General features: G+C 35.5%; 1 protein-coding gene across 23 annotated transcripts in view; it reads left to right on the top strand.

The window, feature by feature from the left end:
• The window catches only part of C2CD5 (C2 calcium dependent domain containing 5), a 99,913-nt gene that overhangs the window by 9,533 nt on the left and 76,432 nt on the right, over positions 1–13,948 (top strand). For all 23 annotated transcript variants that reach the window (XR_016281473.1, XM_089527602.1, XM_089527600.1 and 20 more), the window contains exons 2-6: positions 1,438–1,524; positions 2,953–3,124; positions 7,214–7,309; positions 8,783–8,938; positions 12,858–13,056. Coding sequence is in view for 22 of the 23 variants with exons in the window: in XM_089527602.1 (XP_089383728.1) it covers positions 1,438–1,524; positions 2,953–3,124; positions 7,214–7,309; positions 8,783–8,938; positions 12,858–13,056 (710 nt within the window). In the remaining variant the exon portion in view is untranslated. The remainder of the gene's footprint in view (positions 1–1,437; positions 1,525–2,952; positions 3,125–7,213; positions 7,310–8,782; positions 8,939–12,857; positions 13,057–13,948) is intronic.

Here is a 13,948-nt window from a genome sequence, read left to right as displayed (position 1 = left end):
TAAAAAGACATGACACAAAAGAATGATAGAGGTGGAATATAATCAAAATACAAAGTGGATTAAGTTAGAAAGACAGAGCAATCAAATGGAATATGTCTCTATCTTCCAGGGGAAAACATGGGGAAAGATAGAAAAAGATAAAATAATTGGTCCAATGATGGTGAATTGTAAAATATGGGAGAAGTGGAGTAAAAAACTGGGTATAAAAAACTGGAAGTGGTTACCAAGTGAACATTTAAATAAAAGTAACAATGAAGACTTTGGAAAGATTCTAAAAAATTGAAGATCAAAGGATTTTAAACAATTGGACTTATATGATTCAACAGGGGCACGAATACAGGAAGAAAAGTTAACTTTATAAATTGGAAATCAATACTGGATTCAAATAAAAGGAATAATAAAATTATTAGATGAAATACAATTGAATATTTTAGACCAAAATGAATTGCTAGAAGAAATAATTTTTAAAAATTAGAAGGTGGAAAAGGATTAATAGTGAAAATTTATAAGATTGTGCTAACAACCCAGTTTAGAATGGCAGAAGGACTGACAATGGACTGGGGAAAAGATTTATTGATTGATAACAGACAAAATTAAAATTTGGCTACAAGAAATTGTTAATATTAAAAATACAAATGTAAAAGAACAACAAATGAAAATGACTGGAAAATGGTACAGGACGCCACATCAATTAGCATTTATTTATAAATGATAAATTTCATTCAAAATGTTGGCATGGATGTAGAGCTAAGGGAATTTACATACATATGTGGTGGGAATGCCCATTTGTTCAAGAATTTTGGACAGAGGTTAAACAGATAAATATAATAATAGGGATAGAGAAAATTAAGCAAAGAAAATTGTCTAACTCTCAATTTAGGGGAATTAAGATTAAATAGTAATCAAAAATATGTGATAAAACAGTTTCTAAAAGCTGCTCATGCAGTGATTGCTTATGGATGGAAAAACAAATCAAATTGGAATAAATCTTGTTTGTTTAAATATATAAAAAATACATATTATTTGATTTCCTTAGGGAAAGAAGGCTTAAATATATTAGGGAAAGCAATAAAGAATCATGGAAAGATAAATGGGAAATTGTGATTAAGAATGTGGAAGGAAAAATGGGGTATGAAGAAGTAAAAAATATAATAAAAATACAGTATAATTAATGATATTTTCCACATCTCCAATAATGATTGTTAACTTGATTGGAATGTATTTCCCTCAGTGCTGTTTTTTGGGAAGGGGGAGAGGGGAGAATTATGAAATGTAGATTGTATAATTTGTATTATGTACTGTGTAATAAAAATTAATTTGAGGAAAAAATAACTATTTTGTTATTAAAATAATATATTATTAATAAATAATTTGTTAACACTGATACATTATAAAACATTGCTTCAGTCTGTAATATATTTTTGTATCTTTTTTCAGGTAAAGTTTGGAAACACAACATTTAAAACAGATGTTTATCCCAAATCTCTTAATCCTCAGTGGAATTCAGAATGGTTTAAATTTGAGGTAAATAGAGCAAAAATTGAATAGGTAACACAGGCAAGGAAACTACTGAGGAAGCCTCTGTTTTGTAATAACATTGTTCATACATTTGCCAGATTTGCAAAATGATATATTTTATTAAACAGTGTTTAACTAAAAAAGACATGTTGAATAAAGCTGAGAGGAGGATCTACTTTGCGTTTTGTTTTTGTTTTAGAAATTACGTTTTTTGGAACATCAAGACAGATCAGCAGAATCTTGGTGCAAAACAAGTAACACTAAGAATAAAAAGAGGGAGCGATCAGGCAGACCCAGCAACATCAGGGACTGCCTGAAGGACGAGACTTCTCCCTCCTTTAACTGTCACATTGTATTTTGTATTGTATTGCAATTTTTTACTGTACACCGCTATGATCATTGCGGAATAGCAGTCTATAAATAAAATGTATTATTATTATTATTATTATTATTATTATTAAAAGAATTCTAAGCTCTGGAATTTGTTTTGAGCACCAAAATGGAATGGATCTTGCTGTCCTTCCCACACAAAAATTTGCTCCTGAGAATTCCAAGCATTTTAATTTCATTTCAGCAGTTTAATTTCAGAACCAGAGAGTCATTTTGTTGTTGGTATTCTTAAATAATTGAGACTCAGAAATCCTTCCTGATGCTGTGAACCAGGGGTAGGCAACCTGCGGCCCGCGGGCCGGATGCGGCCCAGCGAGGCCTTGGGACCGGCCCCAGCCCGGTCCTGCCGCCAATTGCCGCCGGGGCCTTTGGCCTCTCGCGTGCAGAGGCAATTATCTATAGAAGCCTCAGAAACATGCATTTATATTAACATTTGTTTAAAAATCAGCAAATTTTTTCACGTGTCCTCCACTTTTTAAAAAAAAAGTGTCCACCATTTGAAAATTTTGTCCTGGTTTATTTATTTATTTAATTTTTCAAAAAAATTATTTAATTATTTATTTTTTGGCTCCGGCCCCCCAGTTGTCTGAGGGACAGCAACCCGGCCCCCGGCTCAAAAAGGTTGCCTACCCATGCTGTAAACTGTCTAGAAATTTATCACTAGATTTTTCTATTTATATTTTCAGAACAAAGTGTGTTGAAAATTTTGTGTGAAAATGGAAGGTTGTATGAGAAGAAATCAAGGGTCTATAATGTTTTCTAATGATAACACTTATGTAGATTTCTTACTGTACTATTGCCTGTTTTGAGGAGAAATGGTTAGAAGTATCCACGTACATTTCTAAAGCAACCATAGTTTGTTTCCTCTCAATGGGGAACTGTAGTTAATTTAAACTATGGGTTGCTTGAATAGGTCAGGGTTGGAAAGTACATTTCAGTTTCTCTTGAGTCAGCTCAAAGTCTAAACTGACCATGTTTTTTGTTTGTGCGGATTTTTCCTTGTGAAAATGATGGAGCTCTGTATTTCTGGGATGTTTTTTCTAGGTCGATGATGAAGATTTACAAGATGAACCTCTACAAATAACTGTTCTTGATCATGATACTTATAGTGCTAATGATGCCATTGGAAAAGTTTACATTGATATAGATCCTCTCCTCTACAGTGAAGCAGCAACAGTTATCTCTGGCTGGTTCCCAATTTACGATACAATACATGGTGAGATTTTTTTTTAAATTGACATATTTTTCTCAGACAAATCTGTCAGGTGATTTAAGGTAGACTAATTGTACCTGTACCAGAAGTATATGCTATTATAATTATTCTGGATCCCACAATTGTGCAACTAATTGTTTAATGGTACAGTGGGCTTAAGCTCACTCATTATACAATGATTGAAGAGTTTCCCACCCCCCAAGTCAAAAGGGTGGGGGAGAGCTCTGTGTGTGTTTGAATGGCTGCACTATGGACCACATGCAACTGTTGAGAAAGTGCACCAACATGCTCAGTAGTTTTTACATGTGCACATTCTTTGCCTGAGAAAACCCTATGAAATTACTGGGGCCACCATGAGTTAACAAGTGATTTGAAGGCATTTGTGTGCATGCACACATACACACACAGTGGCCCTACAGCATTCCACTGTATAAATAATTTAAACAATGAGGTATACATTGTTGAATTCTTTCCATATGGTATGTAAACATGTAATTCTGAAGTGGAAACAAAATTGTTTCTCAGAGGACATTCTGCTAAGCTGTAATTTTTTTGTTAAGAATTATAGCACTAAGATGTTTCCAGTAACATATCAGAAAGAAACCTAGTAAATATTGTGAAGGAACCTTCAGGAGAAATGAAAGATTTCGGTGGAACATTCTTTATTTGTGTTCTTAAAATTACTTTGAAAGAAAAAAGGCTTTCTTTCCTTTCCAAGGACTTGGTTTCAAAAAATTATTTATAGAAGCCATACATCTATATTTTTTTCATGTTCTAACATACCTACGTTTCAGTATGACCCGTACTCTGTTCCAAAGAATACAGCACAGGACATGGGGTTATTAAGGATGTTGTCCCACTGCCAGCTTCCTAATGGACCGATTGACTCTGTCTCACGTTTCAGAGGAGTGGAGTTGAAAGTCTCATGAGGGAAAGTGATGAAATAGATGGTTTAATATGACATTGGGCCTTATGCTGTGCTTGTAGGCAAAACACAGTTGTTGATCACAGTGGTTGTTTTGTTCTTGCCATAATCCCCAACTTCTTTACTGATTCAGATTGAAGTTGTGTTGCTGCCCTCAGATGCTGCTTCCCAAAAAGTATTAATGTACCAGTGTTTGAACTTACTAGTGCAGCTGCTAAGCCTTTCTCAGCCTGCTGCCTTTGAGATCTTTTGGACTTCACCTATGATTCTTCACCATTGGATTGGGGAATGCTGAAGTATTTATTCACTAGTGTAGATTTTAATTTCACAGTTATATTCAAGAAATAAGATAGTGTGGGAAGGTTAGATATTGAATGTGGAATTGATGGTTCAAATCCACTGCAGAAATAATCCCAATTTGAGATTGGCTCAGTACAAGGGAATCTGGGAATTGTAGTATATTGTGGCACTAGAGCTCTCTCAGAGAAGGCTTAATATCTCACAAAACTACAGTTCCTAGAATTCCCAGCATTGAGCCAGAGTAGTTAAAGCAGTCTCAAACTGGATTATTTCTGCAGTGTGTTTTGGACTGATGCTATCTTTCTTAGTTTTCTTTTTCTAATATCCAGATGTATTAATACCACATTTTGAACACTTTTATTAGTTCATAAAATTGTACATTTTGTCTTCCTAAAAATTAAAAATAATCATATCATTTCAATTGGAAAAATATTGTTGGCGGCTTATAGCACATTTAAAGCAATATCCCTTGGTCACAGATAAAATAAAATAACCTGACAAAACAGCAAACAAAATCTTGGAGTGCAATACTGCAATGTAAGTTTTGATTACCAAGTAAACCTGTGTGGTTATTAATTTCTTTTTCCGAAGTCTTTTGGGTTTTCCTGGAGTCTGGGATGAGGTGAGTGTGAACAAACCTTCTCTTTCATCGAAGCAATTTATAGGGTTTTTTCATTGTTGTTAATTGCCATCAAATGAATTTCAACTTATGGCAACCCTATGAATGAAAGACCTTCAAGTCACCCTATCTCCAAGAGCCCTGCTCACATTTAGGATCATGACTTCCTTCATTGAGTCTAGCCAAATGGAATATAGTCTTCCTCTTTTCCTATTGGTTTCTAATTTATCAAGCATTATTGTCTTTTTAGTGAGTAATTTCTTCTTATTATATGGCCAAAATACAAAAGTCTCAATTTAGTCATCTTGGCTTTCAGAAAGAGTTGAGGCTTGATTTGCCATTTTTTTTGTCTTTTTAGCAGCTCACAGTATACTCATAACTCTTCCCCATCACCACATTTCAAATGAATTGATTTTCCTCCTGTCAGCTTGCTTCACTGTCCAGCTTTCACACGATGGGTGGACATGAGGAATAACTACAATGGCATAGTCAATCCTAACTTTGGTATTCAATGATATATCTTAATACTTCACAGTCTTGTTTAGATGCCCTTCATAGATGCCCTTACAAGTCTGTCTTTTTTTATTTATTTATTCACAGCAGTCTCCATTCTGATTTATTCTGGGCCAAGATAAGAAAAATCTTGAAATATTTAAATGTCTTCATCATCTGCTTTGAACTTATGTAAATCATCTGTGGTCATTATTTTTGTTTTCTTAATGTTCAGCTGTAAACTTGCTTTTGCACTTTCTTCCCTGACTTTCTTCAGTAATTGTTCCAAGTCTTTGCTATTTTCTGCTAGTAGTATGGTGTCATCTGCATATCTTAAACTGTTGATGTTCCTTCCTTTGGTTTTCATGCTCCCTTCCTCCACGTCTAATCCTGCTTCATGTATGATATGTTCTGCATTCATTAAACAGATTAGATGATAAAATACAGCCATATCTGACCCACGTGCCAATTGAAAACCATTCTGTTTCTATGTATTCTGTCTTAACTGTACAGCTTATGCATCAGGATAATAAAATGTTGTGGCACACCCACTTTTAAAAGAGTTTTTCATGATCTATGCAATCAAAGGATTTGCTATAATCTACAAAGCATAAATTTATTTTCTTTTGAAATTCTTTGGTGCGCTCTGTTATCCAATGTATGTTTGCAGTATGATCCCTAGTGCCTCTTTCTTTCATGAATCCAACTTGGTCATATAGTATTTTTTCCTCCAAATATGGTAGAAGTCTTTGTTGTAGAATTGTGAGCCTCACTTTGCTTGTCTGGGAAATTGATGCAGTGTCCCCTTTCTTGGAAATAAATGTATATTGAGTATTTCCACTCTGGGCTATTATTTTGTTTTCCATATACATTGGCAGATTTTATTTAGAACTAGAGTAGATTCTGTCATTGTAGATTGAAGCAGCTTTATTGGTATGCCATCTGTTCCTGGTGATTTCTGTCTGCCAAGTGCCCTGAGTACAGCTTCTACTTCACTTTCTAAAACTGGAGGTTCATCTTCATATGTTTCTTCCTTGAATGATTCTGTCATTTTTATGTTTTATGTATTTCTGTGTATTGTTTTTATGGTCTTTTTATTTCTACTTGGTCATGCAATGTGTTCCCCTGCAGGTCATAAAGTATCCCCACTTTTGGTTTAAATTTCCCTTTGATTTCTCAGATCTTGTGAGAGAGGTCTCTTATTTTGTCATCACTTTCTGTTGCTCTGCATTGATTATTATAGTAATTCTTGTCCCTCCGCACAAGTCACTGAACAATTGCATTCAGGGTTCTGACTCTATTTCTGTTGTCTTTTTTATTATTATTATTCTCTGTCCTTAACTGTTTGAAGAGTTACATCTGTCATCCATTGAGACTTCTCTTTCTCTTTGTCAACAGATAGTGTCTTGCATTCCTCCCTGACAATGTCCCTGGCTTCAGTTCAGAGTTCTCGTGGTTCTCAATCAAATAGGTTTAATAGTGCAAATCTATTTTTCACATTATCTTTAAATTCTAAGTACTCCTCCCCCTGCATTACTGTATTATATGTTTGGTGTCTTGCTGTTTTTTGCTACTGCATCTACACTGTTTTTGTGTTGTTGTTGTTGTTGTTTTTGCATTTTGTTTTATATTATTAAATTATGTTTGAACAACTTTGGGAAGTTTTGGATAGAAAAGTTAGTATTCATCTTGCCAAGAACGTCTGTTTCCTTATGTTTACCCTTTTTTCTTACCCTTTCATGTTTTTCATACACAGGTATACGTGGTGAAATCAATGTGGTGGTGAAAGTAGATCTCTTCAATGACTTAAACCGTTTTAGGCAGTCATCATGTGGAGTAAAATTTTTCTGCAGTAAGTCTAAATATTACACAGAATCTTTTTTGTGTGAAAAATAGTCTAGAAGGATAAAAGCTTTTAAAGAGTTATATCAGGATTGGCAACTGGTGGGTATAAGAGCCAGTCCCCCCTTCTCTTTCTTCTCTCCATTTCTCCTTCTCTCTCATACACACACATGAAGACACATAGGCCTGTTACAGACAGACAAAATAAAGCTGCTTCGAGTCACAGTGCAGGTATGATGTTTCAATGATGCATGCATCCTAAGAGTCCAGAAATCGCACCAAAGGCACATTCCAGCCCTAAGGACTGGGGCGTGGTTTTGGTGTGGCTTCTGGACTCTTAGGACGCATGCATCAGTGAAACACCATACCTCCACTGTGACTCGAAGCAGCTTTATTTTGGCTGTCTGTAACAGGCCATAGACTGGGACCTACCACAGGCCATATTCACAATGAAAAGTGAGTGCTTTTCTTTCTTTTCTTCTCTTTCTTTTTAAATAATTAGCAACCAGAAGTTCTGTTCTCATCTTTTTTTAAAAAAATAATAATAACCAAAAACATTTCCTGCAAAACAAGGCAGCACTTTCCTGGAAGCTTCCACATTGCTGTTGTTGTTGTTGTTGTTGTTGTTGTTGTTGTTAATATTATTATTATTATTTTACAGTATTTAAAAAAAGAATCATTTCCAAAGACTGTAAAAACCGGGAAGGAAGGACACATATGACATATTGCCTATTTCTGGTTAATTTTGTGTAGTGCAGTGTTCCCAAATATGCTGTTTTCCATTTGTCCTGCTGGCTTGGGGAGATGGGCATTGTAGTCTAGCACAGCTGGAAGTCACCAAGTTAAGAGAGGCTGCTCCAGACCTTTAGTAGTAATCTGAGTCAGATCACTGAATAACAAGGTGTTCTACATGAAATAGCCTTTGAATGGGATTTAAATGCTTCAGTTTGTGCAGAATACAAATGCCAGTGGGCCATATTTCCTCCATTTTAAATAAAACTGCACTGGCTGCCAGTTTGTCTCTAAGCCCAATTCAGAGTGGTATTTGCCTTCAGAGTACTAGATGTTTTGAAATCCAAATATCTTAAGAGGTGGCTGCTTTCCATACCATGCTTCCATCATGTATAATTAGGCAAAGTGAACATTAAGTAGAGAAAGAGAGTCTTTTTGAGCATATTGCTACACTTGGGGAATTCTGATTTTCATGGAGGCTCTCTTAGGCATTGTGTAAAAAATACAACCCATTTTTATTCACACAGGGTTTAAAATATGCTACATTTGTAATGTTTTATCTTCATGTCTCATAGATTTGCTGTGGTAGTATTTTTATTTATTTTAATGTTTCAGAGCTGCTGTGGACTCAAATTTTATTGAAGGGTGGTACATTCAAGTATTATTATTATTATTATTATTATTATGCTTTATTTATATAGCGCTGTACATACAACGTAATTGATGTTTTTCAAAATTGATGTTTTAACAGCTACATCTATTCCAAAGTGCTACAAAGCTGTTATCATTCATGGGTTTGTGGAAGAGCTAGTGGTTAATGAAGACCCAGAATATCAGTGGATAGACCGAATCCGTACACCAAGGGCATCGAATGAGGCCAGACAGAGGCTTATTTCATTAATGTCAGGTATTTATAACATCAGTTACTGCCTTGTGAAAACACATTGGTCTGAATTTGGAGGTACAGTAGTAAAACCTTTGCATGTTTGTGCTGCTGAGATTTGTTTTGTAGATTCATTTAGTTTGTCTTTAAGCTGCTACATGTTACAGTTATTGTTACCTGAAAACACTGAAAATATAATAAGGAAAAAAACCCAGTATCGTGCTATGCTTGAGTGTCACACATACAATGAAAGCTGTAAGGTCTGTGGAATGGAATTTTCATGGGGAGCTAATAACATGCTGACAGAAAAGCCATATTAATAGTAACTAGTAAGCATTTCACCTGTTAACATATAACTTAATCTAACAATAATTTACTAACAGTTGCAATGATTGCAACTTGATGGAGTTATTTCTAGTCTGTTCTGAAACTGTAGCTGATATTATAAAGCAGCCACGTATCCCTTGTCAGGTTGGAACTTCAAAGGTCACTTTGGATTGTTGAGCTATGTAAAAGTACCTTATAGAATAATAAACTATGGCACCAAAGGTGTGAAGAACCGATGTTAACTGTTAATTACTTTTTTCTTACATCTGAAAGCTAAGCCAGCTGTTGGATCGATCGATCTATCTATCTATCTATCTATCTATCTATCTATCATCTATCTATCTATCTATCTATCTATCTATCTATCTATCTATCTATCTATCATCTATCTATCTATTTATTTGTATCCAGCTGTTTTCCCAGGACTGGGAGTCATTAACTGATGGATCATTAAGTTCTATGTTAGTTTTGGCATTTAGCAAAAATCTATTGAAATACTAAACTTAAGACTTTCTAAAAAGTTGAGAATACTGTAAGTTATATTATTTCTGATGGAACAACTGTTTGTTTTACGCAAATAGTGGGTACTGTTCTTTTCTAATCCTTTGCTACAAGATTTACTGTAGATTACTGCCAGTAGGCAAATGGGCTCATTCCTTCTATCTTTCTTCCTCCTCACCCACCATTTGTTGAATCCGAGGTCTAGAAGGATGTTTTATTTTCATCCTGATCTCTAAATTCTGTTTTGTAGGAATGACACTTGAAATTTGCTGTGGTATCCTAAAGAAATTCTGACTTTTGAAAAACTGTATTAACATTGCCCGCTGAATGATATATATGGCTAGGACTGAGGTGTGATGGGGAGCAGGAATAAAATGAAATGGCACCATTCATGGAAGGCATTTTTGGCAAAACCCTAGCAGACGCGGAAGGCATTTTTGACACACACACCCCACCAAAAAACTACTTCTTAAAAAAATTACAAAATTCAGGGGCATGATGGAGGGAGTACAGCCCTCCAAGTCCTGGCAATCACCCATCCCTTATTTAAAACAAAAAACATGACAGTAGGCAAGTCAGTATTGTTTTATTAAAATTAGCATCTAACTGCGTTCCTAATATAGTTTCTTAGAGGTTAACTACTCACCTGAAAAGAATGTCTTAACAGCATATTTAAATAGATAAAGGGTTGGTTCACATATTATAGAATTCCTTTCCAATGGAAGTTAGCATAACTCCCAGTTGTCTTTCTACTTTCAGACAAAGATCTTTATATTTAGTCTGGCCTTCAGCAACTGACTGCCTGTTACGGTCAGAGATTTTAATGAATGTGCTAGACTTCTTATTATCTCACTGCTTATTTATTCTTAATGTGAAATTTTAAAATGCTAATGGGAGTTTTAATAATATAATTAAGTTAATTTGTATTTTAATATGTATGAAATAGCTGCCCTGTATTGCAACTCTGGAGGAAAGGTGGGATATAAATTATCAAGTCACATTTAGCCATAGTTTTATCAGGGTATTGGGCATGTGTGGAGTTTTTGAACTGCTGATCCTTTTATTCCTTGTGTTGGTAAGAGCTGTTGAGACTTGCAGGGCAACTTCAGGGCAACCACAGATTCCCTACCACTGGTTTAGAGTGAAATAACATGAGCTGGAATGAGCCAAGACAAAGCAACTTCTGCCCCCCCCCCCCCCCCCCCGGAAGACTTTGGTAGCATTTTATTTCAGTTTACTTGAAACCTGGTTTGTTGCGTAGAAATGAAAGGTGTTGGTTTGAGATAAACACTGGCCAGTTGCTGAACAATCCAGTTTGAAGCCAGTTAGTATCTGTGAAATTATGGGTACTCTGAAGTTATTCCCATTTAACCAAGGGTTTGTTCCCATATAACATAAATCTAAAAATGCAACCTGCTTCAATTTTATATCTATATTTATAAAGTTTTTTCAGTGCCTTTTTCTGTTCTGGTTCTATACAAATATTTAATACTACTAATTTATTTTAATTCATAAATGGATGGCCCTGAGTTAATTATTTTGGAAATATAGTCGGCCCTTCGCATTCCCAGGGTTAGGGTTACAAGACCCCCCACAAAAGTGGAAAAACACAAATATCTTAAGTCCCCCCAAACTATATTTAACACAGAGAAACACAAAGTACAGTACTGTAATTTTCAAGTGTTGGACCAGCACAGCTTTGTCAGTTCTTTCCTGCAGAGGCTTACTTTGAACTGCCTGTGCATATGCGATCCTTGCAAAGCAAGTGGGAGAGGGACATGAAGCCCCGATCAGACCAGCGATGATGTGGGGTAACCCTGGAGGAGTCAGCAAATCATCTGTGAATAATCAAATCCATGAATGCCAAATGTGCTAAAGTGGAGGGCCAGCTGTAAAGTATAGTTATCAGAAAACTTGCAGAGCGGGGGGGGGGGGGGGTTGGGGGACTGACATTAAAGAGAGGTGTTTTTTTAGAACCCATGAAAAATGTAGACTGCACATATTTGCAGGTTTAGGAAGTTAATACAGCACCAAGAAATACAGTGCATAAATGATAAAGAAGAGCTTGGAAGTATTTGTTATTATTTCCCCCTGGAAACTATTAAAGTGTAACCACATTACATTACAGTTGCAACATAACAAGAGATAATGTCACTCCTTTTGCGTTGTGATTTTAAATATCACCAGAACTATGTACAATCAGCCCTCTGTATCCACAGATCTTTCATCCACGGATTCAAGTATCTACAATTTGAAAATATTTAAAAAATATATAAATTCCCAAAAAACAAACCTTGGATTTTGCCATTTGATATATGGGATACCATTTTACTAAGCCATTGTAATGGGACTGGAGCATCCATGAATTTTGGTATCCACTGGAGTTTCTGGAACCAAACCCCAGCAGATACCAGGGGCTCACTGTATGCTTTGTAACAATACCCTTATTTTAGTAATTTTTAAATAACTAGAAACTGTTGGGTTTTTAAAACTTGCAACTATAGCAGTGACTAGCTTTTTGCGGCCATGGGACTGTAATACCAACTATGCTTCAAGAAGTAGCTTTCTAAATTCTAGATTAATGCCAGGGGAGAGGGGGCATCCTATGGTGATCAAATTTGGATGGACAGCCTGTATTATCCCACTGTTCTTGGACTCCAGCTACCATTATTCTCAATCAGCATAGCCACTGAAGAGGGTTGAAGGCACATCAAGTCCAACAACATATGAAAGACGTTGACCACCCATGAAGTAAGCAGGCGAGGGACCAAAGAAGGAGACAGAAATATAATTGAAGTTGAGAGGGAAAATAGAGAAGTGGGAAGTGTTGAGATTTTCCTGGAGACCTTGCAGGATTTTGTCACAGGGCTCACTTGGAATAAAAAGAGAATTATTTTCTTAATGTTAAATATTTATTGTCCTAATCTAAAGATATGTGTTGTCTTGTATTTTTTAATAAAAGAAAATCATATTAAATTAAATAGGCAATAATGTTTTTTCAGTGTTATTAGAAAAATAACTTGAAGTAATGTGTGAATTCTCATTTCCTGGATGCAAATGTGTTTTAAGCATTTTAAGCTCATTTCTAGCTAAGTAGTTTGTATTTCTTTTGCAGGGGAACTGCAAAGGAAGATTGGCTTGAAAGTGCTAGAAATGAGAGGGAATGCAGTTGTTGGCTACTTGCAGTGTTTTGATTTGGAGGGAGAATCTGGATTAGTAGTACGAGCCATAGGAACAGCCTGTACCTTGGATAAATTAAGTAACACACCAGCATTTTTACCCGCATGTAATTCCCCATCCAAAGAAATGAAGGAGTAAGTATGAGTCAAATATCAATTGGAAAGAGTTTCTCTTTCTTTCTTTCTTTCTTTCTTTCTTTCTTTCTTTCTTTTTTACTCATGGTGTTTTATATTATTTTATCTCTTTTGATTTTACATATACAAGCCCTTCCTTTTTGGTTGGTAATGTGTTTTGGATTGAGAAATCTGAGAGAGTTCAAATGAACTCCATACACCCTTTGACCACATGTTGCAAAAATAAACCTTGGCATGTCTGTACAGTAAAACTGCATGTAACTGTATTGGCCCATGCCAGTGATGGGATTTCTCTGTTCTACATTGCAGCTCAAGTCTCTCTTTTTTTATCAGAGAATTTACATCAATAGTATGTTTTTTGTCTTTCAGGATTTTTTTTTTTTTTTTTGCAAAATCACTTTCTCTCGTAGGACTTCTGTTTGTAGTATTTCTAGTCTGAATGTATTGGCTGTATACTTACTTAAGATTGGGAAATAGTGTAAAATCAGTGTTGTAACATGAAAATTATAATACTGTAGCTGAAGGTGCATGTGGTAAGTTAATGCTGTCAGATTCTTATAGCAGCCTAGTTCTTTTCTCTTAGTTTTGCTCCCCCTTTGATTAGAAATAGTAGGCTATTAGTCAGCACTCAGTTCAGTGCTAGTTCACAGAGTTCAACATTTTGCAAGACCAAGTGAAACAAAAATAGTAGACTGCTTGTCTGGAAGCACCTTGTTTGGGGAGGTTAAATGACCAGTGGAACTGGAACAAGTTACACTTAACAACCTCATGTAGCCTTTTCTATACAATCCCTAAAAGGAAGGGGACATGTTTTTCTTGTATATGTAATATTGACTTATCCTAGGCCATACTAGCTGCATCCTGGAAGAGACATCCATGTTTTACAGGAACT

Source organism: Sceloporus occidentalis, unplaced genomic scaffold (genome assembly GCF_023333645.1).
Source record: "Sceloporus occidentalis isolate IW3139 unplaced genomic scaffold, rSceOcc1.0.p SCAF_5, whole genome shotgun sequence".
Classification (NCBI taxonomy): domain Eukaryota; kingdom Metazoa; phylum Chordata; class Lepidosauria; order Squamata; family Phrynosomatidae; genus Sceloporus; species Sceloporus occidentalis.
Note: the sequence above shows the minus strand (reverse complement) of the source record. Positions and strands in the feature narration are given on the sequence as shown.